The following is a 20,916-nucleotide window of genomic DNA, read 5'->3' as shown; positions in this document are numbered from 1 at the left end:
AGTGAGTAATATTTTGGATCTTTGAAGGAAGCATAACAAAATAGAATTTTCATTTCTTCTTTACCCACACAGTGACTACAATTTAGACTGTATGCCTCCCCATGGATACATCCATGTACTATCTTTGACAGAGAACATCACTGAGTTTGAAAAAGCGGTACATAGACAGAAGATCTCTGGAAATATCGATACACCTGAAGGAGGTTTTGATGCTATGCTTCAGGCAGCTGTCTGTGAGGTAAGAAGTTTCACACTGTTGAGTGTTTGTGCAAATGCAAAACTCCCCAAGAATTTAGGATTTTCATTTTCTTTTTGATTTATGGACTGAAAACATAGCATAGAAGAATACCTATATCTCTTATTCATCAGCAATGTTACTCATTTTGGTCTATGTTTAGGACTGAGGAGCTAAATTTGGAGTGGGTTATAAATAGGAAAAGATAAAAGGGAAAGACTAACTTATGTACTTGGAAAATCCTTTCCAAAAGGGTTGCACTTTCCACTCACCCGCAGGAAGCGCCAGCTGTCCTACTCACATCACGTTGGGTGATCTGCACTTCTTATACCTGGCTTGTCTTCACTGGCGATCACAGAAATCTCTAGCCAAGAGCTATTGTGGTCAAGTGGCTGTAATAAAATAGAGAATATGGAAATAAAAATTAATTCTATTTATGAGACAGCATTGTATTTATGAACATCCTTCCAGCCTGACTTGATGTCTGTGCATGTGAACTTATTGTTTACTTGAGAGAAAGACCACAGTACAAATCTATGTTATTGTACAAGGTCTAATTACATGTTTCTTTTAAGAGTCATATTGGATGGCGAAAAGAAGCTAAAAGATTGCTGCTGGTGATGACTGATCAGACATCTCATCTTGCTCTTGATAGCAAATTGGCAGGCATAGTGGTGCCAAATGATGGAAACTGCCATCTGAAAAACAACGTCTATGTCAGATCAACAAGCATGGTAATGTAGCTGTAGCCTCTTAGTAGTTATGACTATTGGTTGAAGCATAAGTTTAAGTGGGCAATTCAGCTATTTCTGTACCAAGAAATTACCTCAAGGAGCATCACACATAGTCAGGATAAGCCATGAGAGAGAAGTTCTGGAACAATGAAATCTATAAATGCTGGTCAATGAAATATAAAGCTAAAATACTTTGACAACATCTAGCAGCTGACTTTCTGATGTGCTACAAAGCACTATATTTATGAAAACAAAAGTGATAGAAGAGCTTACTTTTCATGTAATTGAAGGACCCTAAAATATATATATGTTTACATGTATACCTTTGCTTTATATAAATAAACTAGTTCTTCGGGGTTAGTATCTAAAAACATATGAAGGATTGGTAAGAAAAGTATCTTTGGCCTGAGGAAGCCTCACAATATAACAGGTAGAGCTGGGGGCCAGGGGGGAAGGGGGAGTAAAATAAGGCCAACTTTCAATATTCTGTATCTCACTCCTTCCCTATGAAGTTTATCTATATTTAGGGACTTATCTTTTTAATCAGCAAATATCTGGATTGCTTCCTGAGGGTGTTTTAGCTCTGAGTCACATATTTACATATACTCTCCTAGTATCATATCTTTCCCAGCATTATTTATGCTACATGTAGAAAATCAACTGCATAAAGCATCATTTATTTCTGACACTGACACATATTTATACATTCATACAAATATTAGAACAGAAACTTCCAAACTTTCTCACATCTTTGTACTCTAGTGTCTCAGTAATTTTTACCCTGGTGCCATTAAGCCAAAACCAAACCAAACAAAAACCTGACCATTCTGTTTTTTAAGTAGTCAAGTCCAAAAACCTTAACTATTTATGTCCTAAAAACTGAGCAGTCAGTTAAAATATAATACACATTAGGAAACTCATATACATATATTTGTGTCATTCTTAGTAAATCAGTTACTAACGGGAACTTCCAAGCCTTGGAATCAGATTGGACATGGCTGCCCTCATTTCCTGTTTCACACTGATTTTCATTCTGCCCAGCTTTGCAAAGACACAGTGTCTTCTAAAGGAACCAAGCCAAAGATAGTCTCAAAACTGTGAACTACATCCAGGTACCTGAGAGATGCCAAGTATCACTGTGTTTCCCTTAAAAATGTAAGACATTGCGAGGCACTCTGGTGAGTGTACTGCAGTACTCCAAGACACCTCCTGCTCAGTTTGGAAACTGCAATATTTAAAGCATATAAATTATGCTGGAAAGTGTGTGGTTCCCATGAGTAAAATTTAAGTTGTTTAAATTTAGTTAATGTGGAACACCCTACCAGACTTATTGAAAGTCTAGAGGAGCAATTGTACTACGGCATAAAATAAGTTCAACCCTTGGTTGGTTTAGTCTCTTGAAGGCAGCCTCAACTTTTATTTTATTTTATTTTTTTTAAATATATATTTTATTGATTTTTTATAGACAAGAAGGGAGAGGGATAGAGAGTTAGAAACATGGATGAGAGAGAAACATCCATCAGCTGCTTCCTGCACACTCCCTATTGGGGATGTGCCCCCAACCAAGGTACTTGCCCTTGACTGGAATCGAACCTGGGACCTTTGAGTCCGTAGGCCAACGGTCTATCCACTGAGCCAAACCAGTCAGGGCGGCAGCCTCAAATTTTAAAGATTTTAAAAGTTAACTAGAATTTGACTTTTAAAATGTAGGGTTTGGAGTTATTTCAGCTGTCTTTCCCTTTGGTAATTCTCTTCTACTCAGCCACATTTCACTTTGGTTGACCCATCCATTTCAATTTAGTCATTTTTTAACTTTCCTTTCTTCTAGTTTACCTCTTTTAATCTGAGATGGAATTTCAATTTATTTTCTTGGGAGTAGAAAAGACAAGAGGAATTATTCTATTGTGAAACAAGGAGAAGCTTTTCTTAAAAATAAAAACAATGATCACATTATTCTCAAATTGCCATGCATTATTCTTTTGAAGTCTTGCCAAGTTACTGAAGTCATCTCTCCATAATTGCATTTTAGAGGGTGCTGTTGCTCATCTAGGAAGGATTCCTTAAGGCAAAGAAATGCTCTCATAATTTTAAGACATATGCCATGCCATATAACCTTGTGGAAATAAATTATAACTCTGGTGGAATTTTACAAAGTATTAAGGCTTTTATGACAACAGGAATTTGTATAATCTATTTAGTCTCAGAATAATAAGAAGAACAGTATTTCTAATATGGCCAAACTAAAGTATATAATAAAAATGTTCACCTTACTTCATGATTCCTATTTTATTTATCTCTACTTAACATTGCATAAAAATGTAACTTTTTAAATTAATTAGAGAGATAAGATCAGTTTACAGTGTTAGCACTTTTGGGCATTATGAACATGAACAATCAGGAAAGTAAAGGAACTGTCCCCCAGGTAGAATGCCCCAAAAGAGTTTTACTAGTAAGTCCATGTGCAGTAGGCTTTTTTAAATATTGTTACAACTTTTAAAACTAACAACATGCCTGTTATCAGCTGATTGCTCTCTGATCTGCTTTAAATTGTAAATGTTGTGAGAACAATAATGACTTCAGTAACTTCAGAAGAGACCTAATTTTGAATGCTTCTCATACTAGCAGTAAGTAACCAGGAAATGATCTCTGCAAACAATATTTAGTTTACTTTTTCTTTTAAATTGAAAGCAAAAGTTGCACACAGAATCAAATGGGCCAGGCTTACACTAGCATTGCTTTTATAATGGCTCTGGTAATGAGAAAAAAATAATGGTTTGCCTGTGACACAATGAAAACAAAATTTGACGAAAATATTTATGAATTGCAGTGTTCCAATTAAATTATGTTTCAGTTCACATTTAAGCACAAACCATTTTATTACCCCTCTCATTGATTGACAAGCATACAAAAATTATTAGTCCATGTCCCTCACTTCAGTAACTAGAACATCATGATTACAATTGATACTGGGTCAGGCAGGAGCCACAAACTCAAACGCTTCAGGGGCCAGTTACCACGGGTACATAAATCAGACAAGTCAAACAAAGCATACCTAAGAGCCCAATATCTAGCCTTTAGTAATGGCATCAAAATGTGTTTCATTAAGTTTTTGAGTGAAGGCTGTTTTTTATTAGGCAGTCGTTGTGTGGTGTTTGTCCCTTACATTTACACACCACCACCCAACAACTCAGTGAGGTTCAGATATTGCTATCACCTCCATTTTATAAATAGGAAAATGGAAACAATAAAAGGATCAGGAACTTGCGTGTGGTCAGACAGCCCAGCCCTAATCAGTATTGCCTATGGTAAATGCCAAGCAGTGTGACATCAGGACATGAGCTGCTACTGACCGCTAATGCAAGCTTAATAATTAGAGAATGGTAAGTAAAAGCCTTTACATATGGTAATACGTTTAATTTCCATCATAACTCTGAGAAGTAGATACGAGTATTTATACCTCTTTTATACATAAGGAAACTGAATCACAGAGAGGTTAAGACAGCTAGCCAGTGTTACATAGCTAGTGACTGCAGAAGCAGGAGTTGAGGTTCCAAATTGTCTGTTTTCAGAGATCCTGCTCATGGTATTGTTCTCAACTGGAGCAATTTTGTCCACCAGAGGACATCTCAATGTCCAGAGACATTTTGCCTGTTACAACTGGGAGAGGTGGGCGGAATTAGCATCTAGTAAATAGAGGCCACAGATGTTGCTAAATCTCCTCCACCACACAGGACAGACCTCCAACCAAACACAACACCTGGCTCATGAATGTCAATAGTGTCAACCCTGGTCTATGAATTTTACTGTGTAGACATGTACATAGAAAATAGGCTGAAGACACATAATGTAAAGTCTTCATCTCCAAATAAATCTCTGTTGCAAGATTGCTTTCATGTTATTTGTCTCTTTCCTCCAAAAAGGTAAACTGTAAAAAATAGTCCAGATTATTGAGAACTTTAACGAAGGCATTGGGGTTTGGGGGAGGGGGGGATATCATGATATTCAATACTACAAATCCTATATTATTTTACAAAATTTTTTTATGATTCTCACTTTTATGAAGAGAATCTTAAACAGTTCTTTTTTTTTTCTTTTTCTTTTTTTGCCACTACACATGCACATATTAAAATCCTCCCATAGCCTGGCCAGCATGGCTCAGTGTCTGAGCATCAATCTATGAATCAGGAGGTCATGGTTCAATTTCCTGTCGGGGCACATGTCTGGGTTGTGGGCTCGATCCCTAGTAGGGGGTGGGCAGGAGGAGGACTCTCATCATTGATGTTTCTGTCTCTCTCTCCCTCTCCTTTCCTCTCTGAAATCAATAAAAATACATTTAAGAAATTCTCCCATACATCAGGTCACAGTTATCTCTTTAACCAAAATTGCTTTCAACACATCTTTCTTACCCCCTCTTCCCTCTGACATTTTAGTCATTTCCCACAAGTCACAGTGAAGGTGTTGGTGAAGAAGAAAAATGTGAAAGAATCCTTTTGCCTTTAATTACATTGCAGCTGTCTTGGCACACTGCTTTCCCTTCTTCCAGGAATGCCTGTTGTCACTATTAATTATTTTCAGAGTTTAGAGAAACAATGTGTGATGGGTTAGACAAAGGGGGAGTAGAAGAGGAGCAGTGACGTCACCACAACAGCTGGCTGAGAGGGAGTGTTCCTGCTAGTGAAATACTAGACATAAAAGATAAAATACTTAAAAGATAATGTGCTTCATGGAGGAAAGGGGAAGGGGTTTCAACGATGGCCATTAATCCACAACTCTCCTGTCAACAGTGGTTTATTTAAACATCTGTTAAACATTTGTAATTTTAACAAACCTGCATCAAGGTACTTGGAATTTTCTTTTAAAATAGATTTATTTTTAGGGTTCAAAATAAATGCGTTCTTTTAAGCTTAAAAGTCCAGCTGACCTTTTTTTTTAATGAGCTTTTGACCAAACTAGAACTTTCTAGACTTAAATTTTGTGTACTTTTGGTCAACGTAACTTCCTATTTTTGGAAGGGGAAAGAGATTAAGAAGGCTTCAAAAGCTGCTTATATCTTGGACTGTGAGTTTAGTGTAAGCTAGTTTAAAAACATATGGATTTAATTTTCCTTAAAATATGAATGGTTTTAAAAATTAAGAAGGGGAATGCTTGGCAAATTGTTATTATTTTTTTTGTCAAAGCAAAAATATTTGAAAAGTAGTTGCTCCCATTTAGAAATACACCCAATACAGCTAGACTTGCCTTTCCTTTACTTGTTCTCTTTAATTTACTAGCATTATGCAAACTGTCATGCATTTATTTTAAGAGTGTATATATTATTAGGAACAAGGAGTAAGAATTTACCTGGTAGAATTTATATTTTTTGGAAATTATTATATTTACATTTTTTATTATTATATTTATATTTATTATTATTATATTATATTTATATTTTTTGGAAATTATTTTTCCATTACTTTCAATTTATATTTTACGAATTGCTCTGGGCAAAATTTTTCTTATGGAAATCCATGTGCTAATACTTTTTCAACTTCATGAATTGGCTTCATATCACATTTAAATGCAGTTCATAAAAATTTGATTTGCTTCTACCACAGCAATTATAAATTATATACCAAAAAAAGCATATTTTTTCTGGTTATTATCTTAGTCCATTTGGACTGCTGTAACAAAAACCCATAAACTGGGGGGCTTACTAACAACCTAAATGTTACAGTTCTGGGGAGTGGGTAGTCCAGGAACAAGGCACTGGCAGATTCAGAGTCTCGTGAGAGCCTACTATCTGTTTCATAGGCGACACTTCCAGCTGTAACCTCACATGGTGAAAAGGGCAAGGGAGCTTTTCCTACTGGCCCTCTTTTATAAGGGAACTAATCCATTCATGAGGACTCCACCTTCATGACATAATCATATCCCAAAGGCCCTCCTCCTAATACCATCGCCTTGAGGGTTAGGATTTCAAGACATGAATTTCGGGAGGGAGACACAAATATTCAGATCATAGAAGTTACTCATGTTAGTGATAGTATTTTAAGCACAAGGCTATCTTCTACGTCTTTGTATATACATTTAATATATGGGTCATAGAACTTAGGCTATAAGCAAAATTAATAAAATTAGTTTTTACTAAGTTCACTTATTTGCCAAAATACAGAAATGTTAACCAAGATGGTTTGACAAAAGTTTCCCTTAAACAAACACAATTAGAATTGGAGGCTAAAAGGGGGAATAAAAACTACATAGTAATTTGAACTTGAGCCACATGATACTAATTAAGCTCAGTCACATGACATGATCTGTGGCTAATGTAACTAGGCACTGGGGACCACTGCAGGTAAAGTTTGACATCACCTCTCTGAGAGGTGTGTGGTATGAAGTTGTTATTTGAGATTATGAGTTTAATTTCTAGAAGAGCATTTACAGAAAGAAAAAATATCAACTACAATATCTAACAATATCACTAGATGTACCAATTTCCAAATTGTCAGATTTCTCATATATACTAAAATAAATTTCATTCCCCTTCTACTCATCCCAAGCTTTCTCACTACTACAAAGAATGTCACAGTTGGCTCTATGTAAGTTTTATTTATCAAAGTAAAACAGATTTATAATATATATGTGACAAAAAGGTTAAGTAGAATAATACGTTGAGAGATCTGTAAACTATAGAGGGAAGTAAAATAATGATAATTGCTATTAGTTTGAGTACCTACTCTATGAAAGAAGCTGCACTAAATAGTTCACATACTATTGTTATCTTTTTCATCTTGCCAGCAATAATGGAATCAGATACCATTCACATGCTAGAGAGGATGGACCTGAGATAGAACTTTTATCATAAAGTGACAACTTGGAATTTGAGTACAGGGTTTTCTGCTTTTAAGCAGAGTTTGTACTATATCATATATATTAAATATATACATATACTAATATTTATGTGTATATAAATGTGTATGCATATGCACATACTTGCATTTAAACACTTTTTATTGAATTTTGCTTCAGAATGTGATTGTCACTAATATATCTGTCTGAATATTAAATTATCTTTCAGTTATATCACTTTGATCGCAATGTTAATCTAAAGAGGCACTTAATACTTTGTGTACTATGTTAAATTCATCCCTTTTCATTAGACAAATGCTGTAAGCTTTCATGGAGCTTTTGTCTATAAAATATTCTTTAATACATTGATGTTGATTTTATTTCTTTAAACAATTTAAATGTCTCCAGTAAAACCATAACCCTTCCCAACAAAACACGTTTTTATGTCAGCCATGTGGTTTCCCTCCTAAGAAATGTTTGGATATGTGTGGGATCAAGCTACTAAAGTTCACTCCCTTCTTTATTTCATTGTCCATTAACAGGAACATCCCTCGCTAGGCCAACTCTCAGAAAAGTTAATAGACAACAACATTAATGTCATCTTTGCAGTTCAAGGAAAACAGTTCCATTGGTATAAGGTATGTTCATTCCCAAATACAAAAATTAAAATGTTTGCTTTGGTAGTTGAAACTAGAATACTTCTTCAAACCCCAGGTAAAAATTCTAGAGTTATTGTACTTTGTATAATCTAAATTGAATACTGTATTAACTAATGTATACTACACAGTGTCTTAAGTTAGGATGAAGTATAAATTTTCTTGATAGCAACTAGCATCAAGTGTGGGCACAGATACTTAATGTGGTACTAACTGTGGCAATAATGTAAAAATAGTTCACACTCCAACTACACCTTTTACATCTAGAGTCCTGCTTATGTGCTAGTTCTTTATAATAGACTAGAGGCCCAGTGCACAAAAATTTGTGCACTCGGGGGGGAGAGGGGGTCCCTCAGCCCGGCCTGTGCCCTCTCGCAGTCTGGGACCCCTCGGGAGATAACGACCTGCTGGCTTAGGCCTGCTCCCGGGTGGCAGAGGGCAGGCCCAATCCCTAGGTGCAGCCCCTGGTCGGGCTCAGAGCAGGGCCGACTGGGGAGTTGGGGCGCTGCCCCCAGTCATGCACAGAGCAGGGCGGATCTGGAGGTTGTGATGCCACCCTCAGTCACGCTCAGGGTAGGGCCGATTGGGGGGTTGGGGCACCGCCCCTGTCACACTCAAGGCAGGGTCAATAGGGAAGTTGTGGCACCACCCCGTCACGCACAGAGCAGGGCGGGTCAGGGGGTTGGGGCGCTGCACCCTGTCATGCACAGAGCAGGGCCCATCAGGGGGGTTGGGGCTCCGTACCATGTCACACACAAAGCAGGGTTGATCAGGGGGTTGGGGAGCTCCCCCTGTCACGCACAGAGCAGGGCCGATCAGGGGGTTGAGGAGCTCCCCGCTGTCACGCACAGAGTAGGGCCAATAGGGGAGTTGGGGCACCGCCCCCTGTCACACACAGAGCAGGGTGGATCAGGGGGTTGGGGCGCTGTCCCCTGTCATGCACAGAGCAGGGCCCATCAGGGGGGTTGGGGCTCCGTACCCTGTCACACACAGAGCAGGGCTGATCAGGGGGTTGAGGAGCTCCCCACTGTCACTCACAGAGCAGGGCCCATCAGGGGGGTTGGGGCACCGCCCCCTGTCACACACAGAGCAGGGCGGATCAGGGAGTTGGGGCGCCGCCCTCTATCATCCACAGAGCAGGGCCGATCAGGGGGTTGAGGCACCGCCACTGTCACACTTAGGGAGGGCCGATGGGGAGGTTATGCCTCTACCCCATCACACACAGAGCAGGGCCCATGGGGGGGGGGGGTTGGGGCGCCGCCCTCTATCACCCACAGAGCAGGGCCGATCAGGGGGTTAGGGCGCTGCACCGTGTCACGCTGATCCCGGTGCTGGGAGGCCTCGCGGCTCCACTGATCCCGGTGCTGGGAGGCATATTACCCTTTTACTATATAGAATAGAGGCCTGGTGCACAGGTGGGGGCTGGCTGGTTTGCCCTGAAGGGTGTCCTGGATCAGGGTGGGAGTCCCCACTGGGGTGCCTGGCCAGTGTGGCTGAGGGGCTGAGGGCCGTTTTCAGGCTGACGGGTGACTGAAGCTCCCAACCGCTCCTTTTTTTCTTTTTTCTTTTTTTATTCTAGGCCAGCTTTAGCTCTGAGGCCTCGGCTGCTGAAAACAGGTTTCTGGCCTTTGTTTACAGTCTGTATTTGGTACAATGTTGCGGTCCGGCTGGCTGAAGCCCGGCTGAGTAAAGCAGGTTTCTGGGGGTTTTTTTAGCTTCTATATTTGCAACATAGTTGCTTAGAGTTGCAGCTGAGAGGCCGGCAAGTCAGGCAAGGAACGTTGGAGTCCTCAGTCACTGAAGCAAGCAAGCCTCCCTGTTTGCATCAGCTGCCTGGCTGCCGGCTGCCATCTTGGCTGGCAGTTAATTTGCATATCTCCCTGATTAGCCAATGGGAAGGGTAGCGGTCGTATGCCAATTACCATCTTTCTCTTTTATTAGATAGGACTAGAGGCCCAGTGCACGAATTCATGCACCAGTGGGGTCCCTTGGCTTGGCCTGCGGGATCAGGCCAAAACTGGCTCTCCAACATCCCCTGAGGGGTCCCAGATTGCAAGAGGGCACAGGCTAGGCCAGCCGTGGGCAAACTACGGCCCGTGGGCCGGATCCAGCCCGTTTGAAATGAATAAAACTTAAAAAAAAGAAAGACTGTACCCTTTTATGTAAAGATGTTTACTTTGAATTCATATTAGTTCACACAAACACTCCATTCATGCTTTTGTTCCAGCCCTCCGGTCCAGTTTAAGAACCCATTGTGGCCCTTGAGTCAAAAAGTTTGCCCACCCCTGGGCTAGGCCAACGGACCCACTGGTGCACAATCAGGGCCAGGAAGAGATGTGGGAGGTTGGCCAGCCGGGGAGGGACTGTGGGAGGGCTCCAGGGCATGTCCGGCCCGTCTCACTCAGTCCCGATCTACTGGACCCCAGCAGCAAGCTAACCTACCAATCAGAGCATCTGTCCCCTGGTGGTCAGTGCACGTCATAGCGAGCAGTTGAGCAGCCTTAGGATATCATTAGCATATTATACTTTGATTGGTTGAACGGACAACCGGACAACCGGACACTTAGCATATTAGGCTTTTATTATATAGGATTATGTTGGGGAATATCAGCTTGTCAATAGCAGCAGCTTACCTAGATTTGGTCAAGGTCATCCAAAAAAAAAAAAAAAAAAAGAACAAGAGGAGCCATGGAAGTGGCTGACCAGCCAGAGCCTTCCCACATAAGAATAATCTTATGTCCAGAATCCTTCTGGCTAGGAGAGACCCACAAGCAGAATAGACATTTGGCAGATATGTCATTCTGGCAGCATCACGGGACCATCATCCCCCTCCACCAACACTATTCTTCTGTACCCTACTATAGCTTGCTTTTTGCAGTCTTAGGTTCTTTCTTCCAAGAAACCCTTTTTTTCTTCATTTCCATGATGCTGTTACACCCTAATTTTCATTGCACATGTCTGTTCTTGGATTTCCTTCATCTCCTTTGTCATCCTTGTGCTTCCTTACTCTTGATGCCTTTTACTTATTTTTTTAATACTTCAGATAAACTACATTTTAATTTGTCTTCAATATATACTTGAACCCATTTCCATTTGCCTGAAGCCGGTGTTCCCTCCGTTAGCTTCCATAATACCTGGCTACTTATCATATTGACCATCTGAAAGCACTACTTTAATCATAGTTTCTTTCCTTAGAAATCTATAGTGAAACTTCATTTAATTCACTATTTTCCCAAATGTAAATACCTAACCCACCTTTTAATGTAACAACCATTAACATCCACAGAAGTAGGACTCTTGTCCAAATCCAATGCCCAAACCACTTTATTAATGACAGTAACAGCTTCCACTTATTGAATACAGTGGGGCCTTGACTTACGAGTGTCCTGACTAACGAGTTTTTTGAGATACCAGCTGTCTCTCGGCTGATTTTTTGCATTGAGTTGACAGAGTAATTTGAGTTAACAAGCTCCTTAACGAGCTCCTTAATGAGCTCGGTCTCAGAACGAATTAAACTCGTCAGTCAAGGCCCCACTGTACTTATTATTGTCAGGCACCAAGTTTATTAATTCATTTAATATTCTTAACAACTCTTAATAATGAGGGTAATATAAATAATATGCCCAATTGTAAAGATGAGGGAACACATTTAGATTTATTTAAATCACAAGTGTGACCAAAGTGCTCCCTAAGGTAAAATATTCTCAGGATTCCCTCTAATATAAAGGAACAATTCTTTAATGTAGCATAAGAGACCATCTGGTCCCTGCTTGCCTCTCTGGACTCATCCCCTACTATTTTTGTCTTACATCTGTCCCCCCAGCCATGCTTCTAATTTTCCTGTGCACACCATTCACCAAGCTCTATCATTTGTGCCAATGTTCTTGCCATGCACCTACCATGCCTGGAAGCCCTTCTCCCTTGTTACTTGACTAAATCTTACTCATTCTTTAAGACACAGCTCATGTGTAACCTCCTCCAGGAAGCAGTCCCTGACAACCTTCAGCAACCCTCAAATGCTTCCTGGATATCCCTCCCATTAGGGTCTGTGCATTCCTTCTTTTGCTTCATGTGGACATTGTTTTGTGAAGTTGTTATTTATGTACCAGTGGGATCCTTAAGAATGGAAAGTAGCCCTAGCCGGTTTGGCTCAGTGGATAGAGCTTCGGCCTGCAGACTGAAGGGTCCCAGGTTCAATTCCGGTCAAGGGCATGTACCTTGGTTGTGGGCACATCCCCAGTAAGAGGTGTGCAGGAGGCAGCTGATCAATGTTTCTCTCCCATCAATGTTTCTAACTCTCTATCCCTCTCCCTTCCTCTTTATAAAAAATCAATAAAATATATTTTAAAAAAAAAAAGAATGGAAAGTAAGTGGCCTAGCAATTTAGCGTTTCCAAAGTGGTACGCAATAGGTGCTCAACAAAGGTTTTACAAATGGATTTTTAAAATGTACAGGTAATACATTTTCCCTATTACCTACAATTCCAAGTTGTTAGTGTCTACATAGTGGCTGGCATACAGCAGGAACTTAATACTTATGAATGACAAAAATGAGTGTATAAATGGATTTCAAGACTTTCCATAATCTGATTCCTTGTAGGTTAGTTATGCATCCTTCACTCTAATCAGACTGGTTTCTTCTCTGTTCTTATTTTATCTATAATTCAGATAAACCCTTAAGGCTTTGCTTTCTCACCAGGAATACGTAGAGTCTTCTCCATAATTATTCAGTAATTAAAAAGATCCATCAAGAACACCTACTACATGAAGCTTCCACTTGTAACTATTATTTTTTTCTCCAGTCTGGGCCAACACGTGATAAAGTTCATTCCATGAAACAGTCATTCTACAAAATGTTTATATATGTTACATAACAAAAGAATTTTGTAATAAAGAAATGGTGGGAGCCCAGCTGGTGTGGCTCAGAGGTTGAATGTCAACCTATGAATCAGGAGGTCACAGTTCGATTCCTGGTCAGGGCACATGCCCGGGTTGAGGGCTTGATTCCCTGAATGGGGCATGTAAGGCAGCTGATCAGTGATTTTTTTCTCATCATTGATATTTCTGTTTCTCTCTCCCTCTCCATTCCTCTCTTAAATCAAAAAATATATTTTTTTTAAAAGAAATGGTAGGAAATGCTGCACTAAATAATGCTAAATCATTTCTGAATTGCAGGACTTCTCTGAACCTTTAATTTGCAAATGTACGTTTTGAGTCTCTAAGTGAAAGAAACCATGTGTAGAACTTGGCAAACTTACTTTCTCTTAGGACCCTTTCATTTTTAAAATCTCTTGATACTATGTTCCATGGAATATACTTTGAGAAATGCTGGCCTGTACTTTGATTGGGTTTTAGGTCAGCATGTAATTTGTACATGCATACACACTCTTGCATATACACATATACACACCATCTTCTTTTCTCATATTTTTTGACTCATGTAATGTCACTGCTCACTGGTAACTATGAGAATTTTTATACTTGTTGACTGCTAAACCATTGCTAAACCATTTATTAATTGTCATTAATAAATTTTATTGGTATATGTTCTAGGACCTTCTACCCCTCTTGCCTGGTACCATTGCCGGTGAAATAGAATCCAAGGCTGCAAACCTTAATAATTTGGTAGTAGAAGCCTATCAGGTATGTACATATATATTCCAAATAATTTTTAACCCCAGTTTCTATGACAAGGTACAAACTAGTGCCATATCATCTTGAAAGGCGTGGTAGGAAGAACATTACATTTAGAATTGAGAAGCTAATTCAGTCCTGGCTCTCCCACTGACAAGCCATGGAACCTTGGGGGGAAGTCACTTCAGCCTTATGTGCCTCAGTGTGTCTCACTGACAATAAATCCAGGTTGGGCTGCAGGAAATCTAAATTTCCTTCCAAATCAAACATTCAGTGAGTCAGCAAATCAGGACTATAGAATACACTTTTTACCAAGATATTTCACAACTTCGTATATCATGAAGATAAAGTAAGAAATCCATACTGGTATTTAAAGTGGCAACCTGTCAGATAAAATGAAAACCTGGGATATAGAGATTACTAAGAGGGTTTCCTGGATCAATCACTTGATTGTCCAATCAGTTATTTTAGCAGTTTTATAAAACTACTTTGAGCAAAAGAATCACCTTAAGAGATACTCTATTTTATTGACAGTTGTATGCTGTCTCCAGGCTATGAAGAGTGGATGCCAAATGCCAAGATGTAAAGAAACAGCTGCTCTTTCAACCTTTGTCATTCCTGAAAAGAATTTTCTGTTAGGATGTTGTTATAATAGTGACTGTTACTTTAATTCCACTAAGAACCAGTTACTTTTCACATGTGACCTCATTTAATCTGCACACCTGACATATAAGGCAGGGATGAGTATTCCCATTATGCATTTGTAGACCCCCAAAGAAGCTAAGCAAAGGTCAGACAACTAACAAGCAGAAGAAGCAGGAAAAGAATCCAGGTCTTCCTTAACCCCAGACCCCAAGTGATGCCACCCATTTTGTTTTGTGTTCTTTTGTTTTAATTTTACATAGCGTCCAAAGACATGCTTTATTATACCTTAAATTCATGGACAATTAATAAAGTCTCACTTCCCAAATTTCTCTGATTCCCTTTCTGACACAGTAGAGTTGAATAGCAGAAATAGTAGCCCAAGCATTATGAGAAATCCCAGGCTTCTCTACTCATTTTCTCCATGCAACATCTGCCTTCAACTTGGGTACAGATGGGAAAGACAGAAAGTAGACACAGGATAGAAAATGAAGGACTTGTTTAAACTTCCTTTTTTAAAAAAAGAAAATTAATCTTGTGAAAAAAGTTTTTAAAGGAAAATAAATCCTGTGAGATTTTTTTTTACCAAAAAGCTGTTTGTATATCCAAAAATACACTGAATGAAGTAAGGAAATGTATTTTTTTTTTATTATTGCTTAAAGTAATACAAAGGGTATTACATATGTGTCCATTCCCCCCCCCCCCGCCCTAGACAGTCCCCTAGCCTCCCCTATCCCCCAGTGTCTTATGTACATTGGTTATGAATGTATTTTTAATTCTATTTCTTTCTCACTATTACAAACAAACATTAGGACTGGAGGAGCTTCTTATCAAAGAAAATCAACAGTGTGTACAATTCATTCCCATCCATAGTTTGTTCTCAAGAATAATCAAAATAAGGAAGGAGTTCACAGTATTAGAAGCCACCCTAGTTTTTATAATATGAATCCACCTATTACCTCAAACAACTAATATAAATTGACAGACTTGCCTTGGTATCAGGCTGCACCAATGAAAAGGAAACAGCAGCATTTGGTCTTAGGTTTCTTATTTGCCTAGGGTAGGTATGTGAAGCCTTAAGCTAATTGCAGTTCTGATTAACCTTAAACAATGAAAAATACTAGTAAATCTAACAAAAACTTACTCTGGCTAAGTAATCTCCTTAAGTTGAAATTCTGTTATTATTTTATATATCTATATTTTCAAAATTCTTCTGAAATTTCATTTTGTTTTCACAGTCCAACAGAAACAACTCACAATTCATTGATGGAAAAAAGAATAAAAATATTTTCATTCTAACCTTTCACTTTTTGCACTTCATTTTTAAGAATTTTATAAAAGTACATACACATTTAGTACATGGTGAATGTACTAATTACATTTTATTTTTTTATCTTTTACATCAACAACATCAGTAGAATTAAAATGACATAAAAATCATAACTCTAAAAACAATAGTAATTTAGCTGAAATTAAGGGAAAATATATTGAATAAAACAATTATACATTACAAAAAATAGATTCTACCTCTGTACCTTTTAGTCATTAAAAGTGAAGCTTAAGCCTGTGTCTGGAGCTTAACTTCTAAATTCCAAAAGTGATCAACACTTTAGATATTTGTCTTCAACACCCTGCTTGAAAACATTGGTATAACTAGTTCAAGGTTATAAGATATGCAGAATTTCAGAAGAGCACTCAGCATATGAGGAATTTCCTTCTGACCTGTCAAATCATCACCATATCAACCCTATTTGTATACCATTAAAAGTTTTGGTTTGCCGAAATTGTTCAATTAAGTGATTATAATGAATGAGCTCTTTGGGAGACAAAAAATGTGGCTAATATAGTCTTACCTAACCCAAAATAAAATTTACTAATTTGAGGAAGTATCCTGTTTTAAAGAGTCACTACCATAATTCCATGATTAATTGTAATTAGCATACATGTTTTTATTGAATATACACTTGAAGAAAAATTACTTAAGTAAAAGAATTGGAAGACAGTAGAAATTATTTTATTTTCTTCATATCCATCCACTAACTCTTTCCTTAGGTCTATACATCATCTTTTTCCTTCCTTTTGTTTACAAGTATATGTTAAGGATTTTAGCATGTGTAGACTCTTAGTTTTATAAAATGAAAATACATACAGATCTACAGTATATATTTAATGTAGTTAGAATTTTTGGAACTCAGAGATTGTAATGGAAGAAATTAGTGTGTGCTTGATACATTTACATAAATGGCATTACATAAATGATTTTTCAAAGTTTGCACAAATAAGTGGATGGTTTTCTGCTCAGTAAGGGGATCTAGTTCAGTATTAGGAATTGGAACAGATTTGATTGACACAAACAAGCCTCGGGAACTTGGCAAAAATCCTAGGCCATTCATGGAGAACTTACTAATATAGGACCATATTGGGCAGGTAATTCTTTTGCCTATTGTATAGAAATTGCCTCCCAAAAATTTCTTTTCAATTTTGTATTAATAAGGCATTTTAGCCTTCATGATAATCTCAAGTATTTGAAACTGAAATGTTTCTTGAACAGTTGTAAAGGTCAGAAGCATGTTTCAGATTTTAAGCTGTCAAGATTTACCCTCTTTGATGGTATGTGTTCTCAATATTTTATTTAAATTTTATTACATAATATAAATATTATTGGATTAAATGATTATTTTTGTAACAGGCTGAGTAAGATTTATCTTTGAAGTTATCAAAATGAAAGAAATGCATGGAAACATACTTAAAATAGAGCAATTAAATGCAGATAGTTTAATCTTCAGTATTTCTTACATATTTCAAATATAATTGGGTTATTATGTGGAAATGATGTTTTTATTCATCCTTTCATAGAGACAGAATCTTAAGTTAAATCTAGAATGACAATAAAACTGTTAGTTGCTTACATTTGATAATGCTATAGTATAAAATTTAAAAATGATGTCTCTACAGAAACTTATTTCAGAAGTGAAAGTTCAGGTGGAAAACCAGGTAAAAGGCATCTATTTAAACATTACCGCGATCTGTCCAGATGGGACCAGAAGGCAAGGCACAGAAGGATGCAGAAATGTAACGAGCAATGACGAAGTATGTGGGTGCGCGTTTTCCCTATTTCAAGTAAACTAAGCTGTTTGGTATGCTTCCTCACAGAAAATCAAAACATCCCGAAAACTTACTTGCCTCTGACCCCAAGGATCTTATTTAGACTTCAAAGTAACTTTTATTGTCTCTTTGCAAAGTTCCTACTTGTTTTAACTTTATTGACTGTTCTCTCAAACTCTCAAGTTAAGTATATTATTATATTAAATACTTATTCAATGACAATATCTTTAAATCTAGGTGTCACAGCCATTAAATATTGGGAAATCACAGCTCCTCACATAAGTAGTGTCTGCACTTACGATGATGACAATAATTTTTTTGGTTTCAAATCTGAAAATTCTCAGAGCAAATGTGAAACTGAAGGTGAATAAGCCACAGAAAAGAATGGGAGTTATGGAGCAGTTGATAAAGACTAAGAATTCCAAAATCTTTCACTATGTTATTGTGATTATTTCATTTTGTGATATAATAATAAAAGGGAAATATGCTAATTAGACCAGACATTATTCCGATGTCCTTCCTGACGAAGCCAGGGCCAGGGGGAAGCCAGCCCGGGTCCCAGGTGCTGGAGGAAAGCCGGTGCCAGCAGCCAGGAGAAGGAAGGCCTACTCTTACACGGATTTTCATGCATCGGGCCTCTAGTACACTCATATGATCTAGGAGGAGGTAGGGAAATTTGTTAGAACAATAAAAAAGAAGTGTCATCATTTAACTAAGAAAGGATGAAATGTAGAAAAGAGAGGCCCAGATTAAGGTAGCATCAGGAAACAGGACCAGAGGAGATAGAGATTCTCTAGTGACCAGCACAATAGAGAGTAAACACACCAAACCATGCTTTTAAAGGGAATTATTCTTGGATGAAGTGATTTCCAGTGAGTCATTTACCTCTTGAGCCATCAGTTGCCTCATATTTAAATGAATAGCTTGGACTAGGAGATTTATAATTCCCTTTGCTTCCATTTCTAATGCTGTTTGATGTTATTAATTATTTTAATTCGTTCTCCTCACTTTCAGTAAACAATACAAACAGTTTGACTCTTAGGAAGAGTTATATGACCTTTTAATTATATAAACCCTACATTTTGCTCTACTATTAATACTGGCAGTAATATATTATTGTACATATCTATTAATCCTTAACATTCTTAAAGACAAAAAATTTGTCAAATACAACACCAACTGCATTGACTTTAATGTTATGAGACTGATTCTGATTTCAATTCATATATATATAATATATAAGCCTAAATTTAGATATTTCATAGTATCATATATATTTGTGCTAGGCTTTTTGTTTGGGATATATAGAAATATCGATAGATAGATACCCATCTACCTATATTTATATCTTTTTTTTTTTTTTTAATATATTTTATTGATTTTTTACAGAGAGGAAGGGAGAGAGATAGAGAGTTAGAAACATCGATGAGAGAGAAACATCGATCAGCTGCCTCCTGCACATCTCCCACCGGGGATGTGCCCGCAACCCAGGTACATGCCCTTGACCGGAATCGAACCTGGGACCTTTCAGTCCGCAGGCCGACGCTCTATCCACTGAGCCAAACCGGTTCCGGCTATATTTATATCTTTATATATATTTATCTCTATTCCAAACAAAAAGTCTAGTACAGATTATTTTTAAATTATAACAGATTTCAGTCTAACATGGAAAAAACCATATAATCTTATTTGTCAAAATACCTTAGATCATAAGGTGGGTTAACAAATATAAATAGACACATAAAACCAATTGTGTTCAAAAAATAAAAATAGATAAAAAGGAAAAATTTGACAAGAGAAAGAAATTCTGTAGTTTCATAAGGGAACCAATATCTCCCAGCCCAGATTCTTCGTTATGGACTAAACCTCTCCACTAAGACAAATGTATCACCTTGCATTGATATCTGAAGTACTGAGAGTAAGAGTCCTGGATATTTTTTCCTTGACTAAATCAGAGAAAGTAGCAATCAATGCATCCTTTAACTCTCTAGTTCATTAATTAGGAAACAAGTAAAATTAAAGAGGGATGTTATATCTATGTATGAAAGAGTGCATGTGCAATTTATAAATATTAATTTCTGTAAGATGGAATGTTGATTCAAAATATCATTAACAGATATAATATTGGTAATAAAAATAATCAAAACATATATTTTTCTCTTCCCCTACCCCAAATTTAGGTTCTTTTCAATGTAACAGTTACAATGAAAAAATGTGATGTCACAGGAGGAAAAAGCTATGCAATGATCAAACCTATTGGTTTCAATGAAACCACTAAAATTCATATACACAGAAACTGCAGCTGTCAGTGTGATGAAATCAGAGGACCTAAAAGAAAGTGTGTAGATGAAACTTTACTAGACTCCAAGTGTTTCCAGTGTGATGAGAATAAATGTCATTTTGATGAAGATCAAGTCCCTTCTGAGAGTTGCAAGTCACACAAGGATCAACCTTTTTGCAGCGGTCGAGGAGTTTGTATTTGTGGGAAATGTTTGTGTCATAAAACTAAGCTTGGAAAAGTATATGGAAAATACTGTGAAAAGGATGATTTCTCTTGTCCATATCACCAAGGAAATCTGTGTGCTGGTGAGTATAAATATATAAATATACATGCAGTTTTCACTAGTCACTATTAAATTAGCATATATGTTAAAGTATCTTTAAATCACAGCTTTATAATTACTAACCCTGAATCTGAATTTAATTTTTTAAAGTTTCAGAGTCTGTGAAATTAAGGCATGGCAACAAATTTATATCACATGAGTCTGATATTTATATCTTAAATAATTGTATGCAGTAAGTAGTTAAAAATAAAAAAACAATAATGAGTTGTTATTCTCAAGTATGACTTGCCCTTGTGAAGATATATGCCAGAAAAGGAAATTACAGATGATGTCTGAGAGGCTTTCTATAATCAGGGTATTCTTCTAGGAGGATCTGATTCATTCTCATAAGTGGTCACTCCCTCTAGCTTGCTCAGAGTATAGTGAGCTATAAAAATACACTTTTCATTCATTGGAAAATGCTTAATGCATTATTATAGGTGATATTGAAAAGTTGTAGTTATTTAAAACTCTCCAGTTTAT

General features: G+C 37.5%; 1 protein-coding gene across 4 annotated transcripts in view; it reads left to right on the top strand.

The window, feature by feature from the left end:
- ITGB8 (integrin subunit beta 8) overlaps positions 1-20,916 on the top strand; it is an 85,802-nt gene that overhangs the window by 50,371 nt on the left and 14,515 nt on the right. For all 4 annotated transcript variants that reach the window (XM_036327952.1, XM_036327953.1, XM_036327950.1 and 1 more), the window contains 6 exons: positions 73-238; positions 811-969; positions 8,337-8,432; positions 14,003-14,092; positions 17,681-17,815; positions 20,011-20,416. In XM_036327952.1, coding sequence (XP_036183845.1) covers positions 73-238; positions 811-969; positions 8,337-8,432; positions 14,003-14,092; positions 17,681-17,815; positions 20,011-20,416 — 1,052 coding nt within the window. The remainder of the gene's footprint in view (positions 1-72; positions 239-810; positions 970-8,336; positions 8,433-14,002; positions 14,093-17,680; positions 17,816-20,010; positions 20,417-20,916) is intronic.

Source organism: Myotis myotis, unplaced genomic scaffold (genome assembly GCF_014108235.1).
Source record: "Myotis myotis isolate mMyoMyo1 unplaced genomic scaffold, mMyoMyo1.p scaffold_m19_p_11, whole genome shotgun sequence".
NCBI classification, from domain to species: Eukaryota; Metazoa; Chordata; class Mammalia; order Chiroptera; family Vespertilionidae; genus Myotis; species Myotis myotis.
This window is presented reverse-complemented; position numbering and strand designations above follow the sequence as displayed.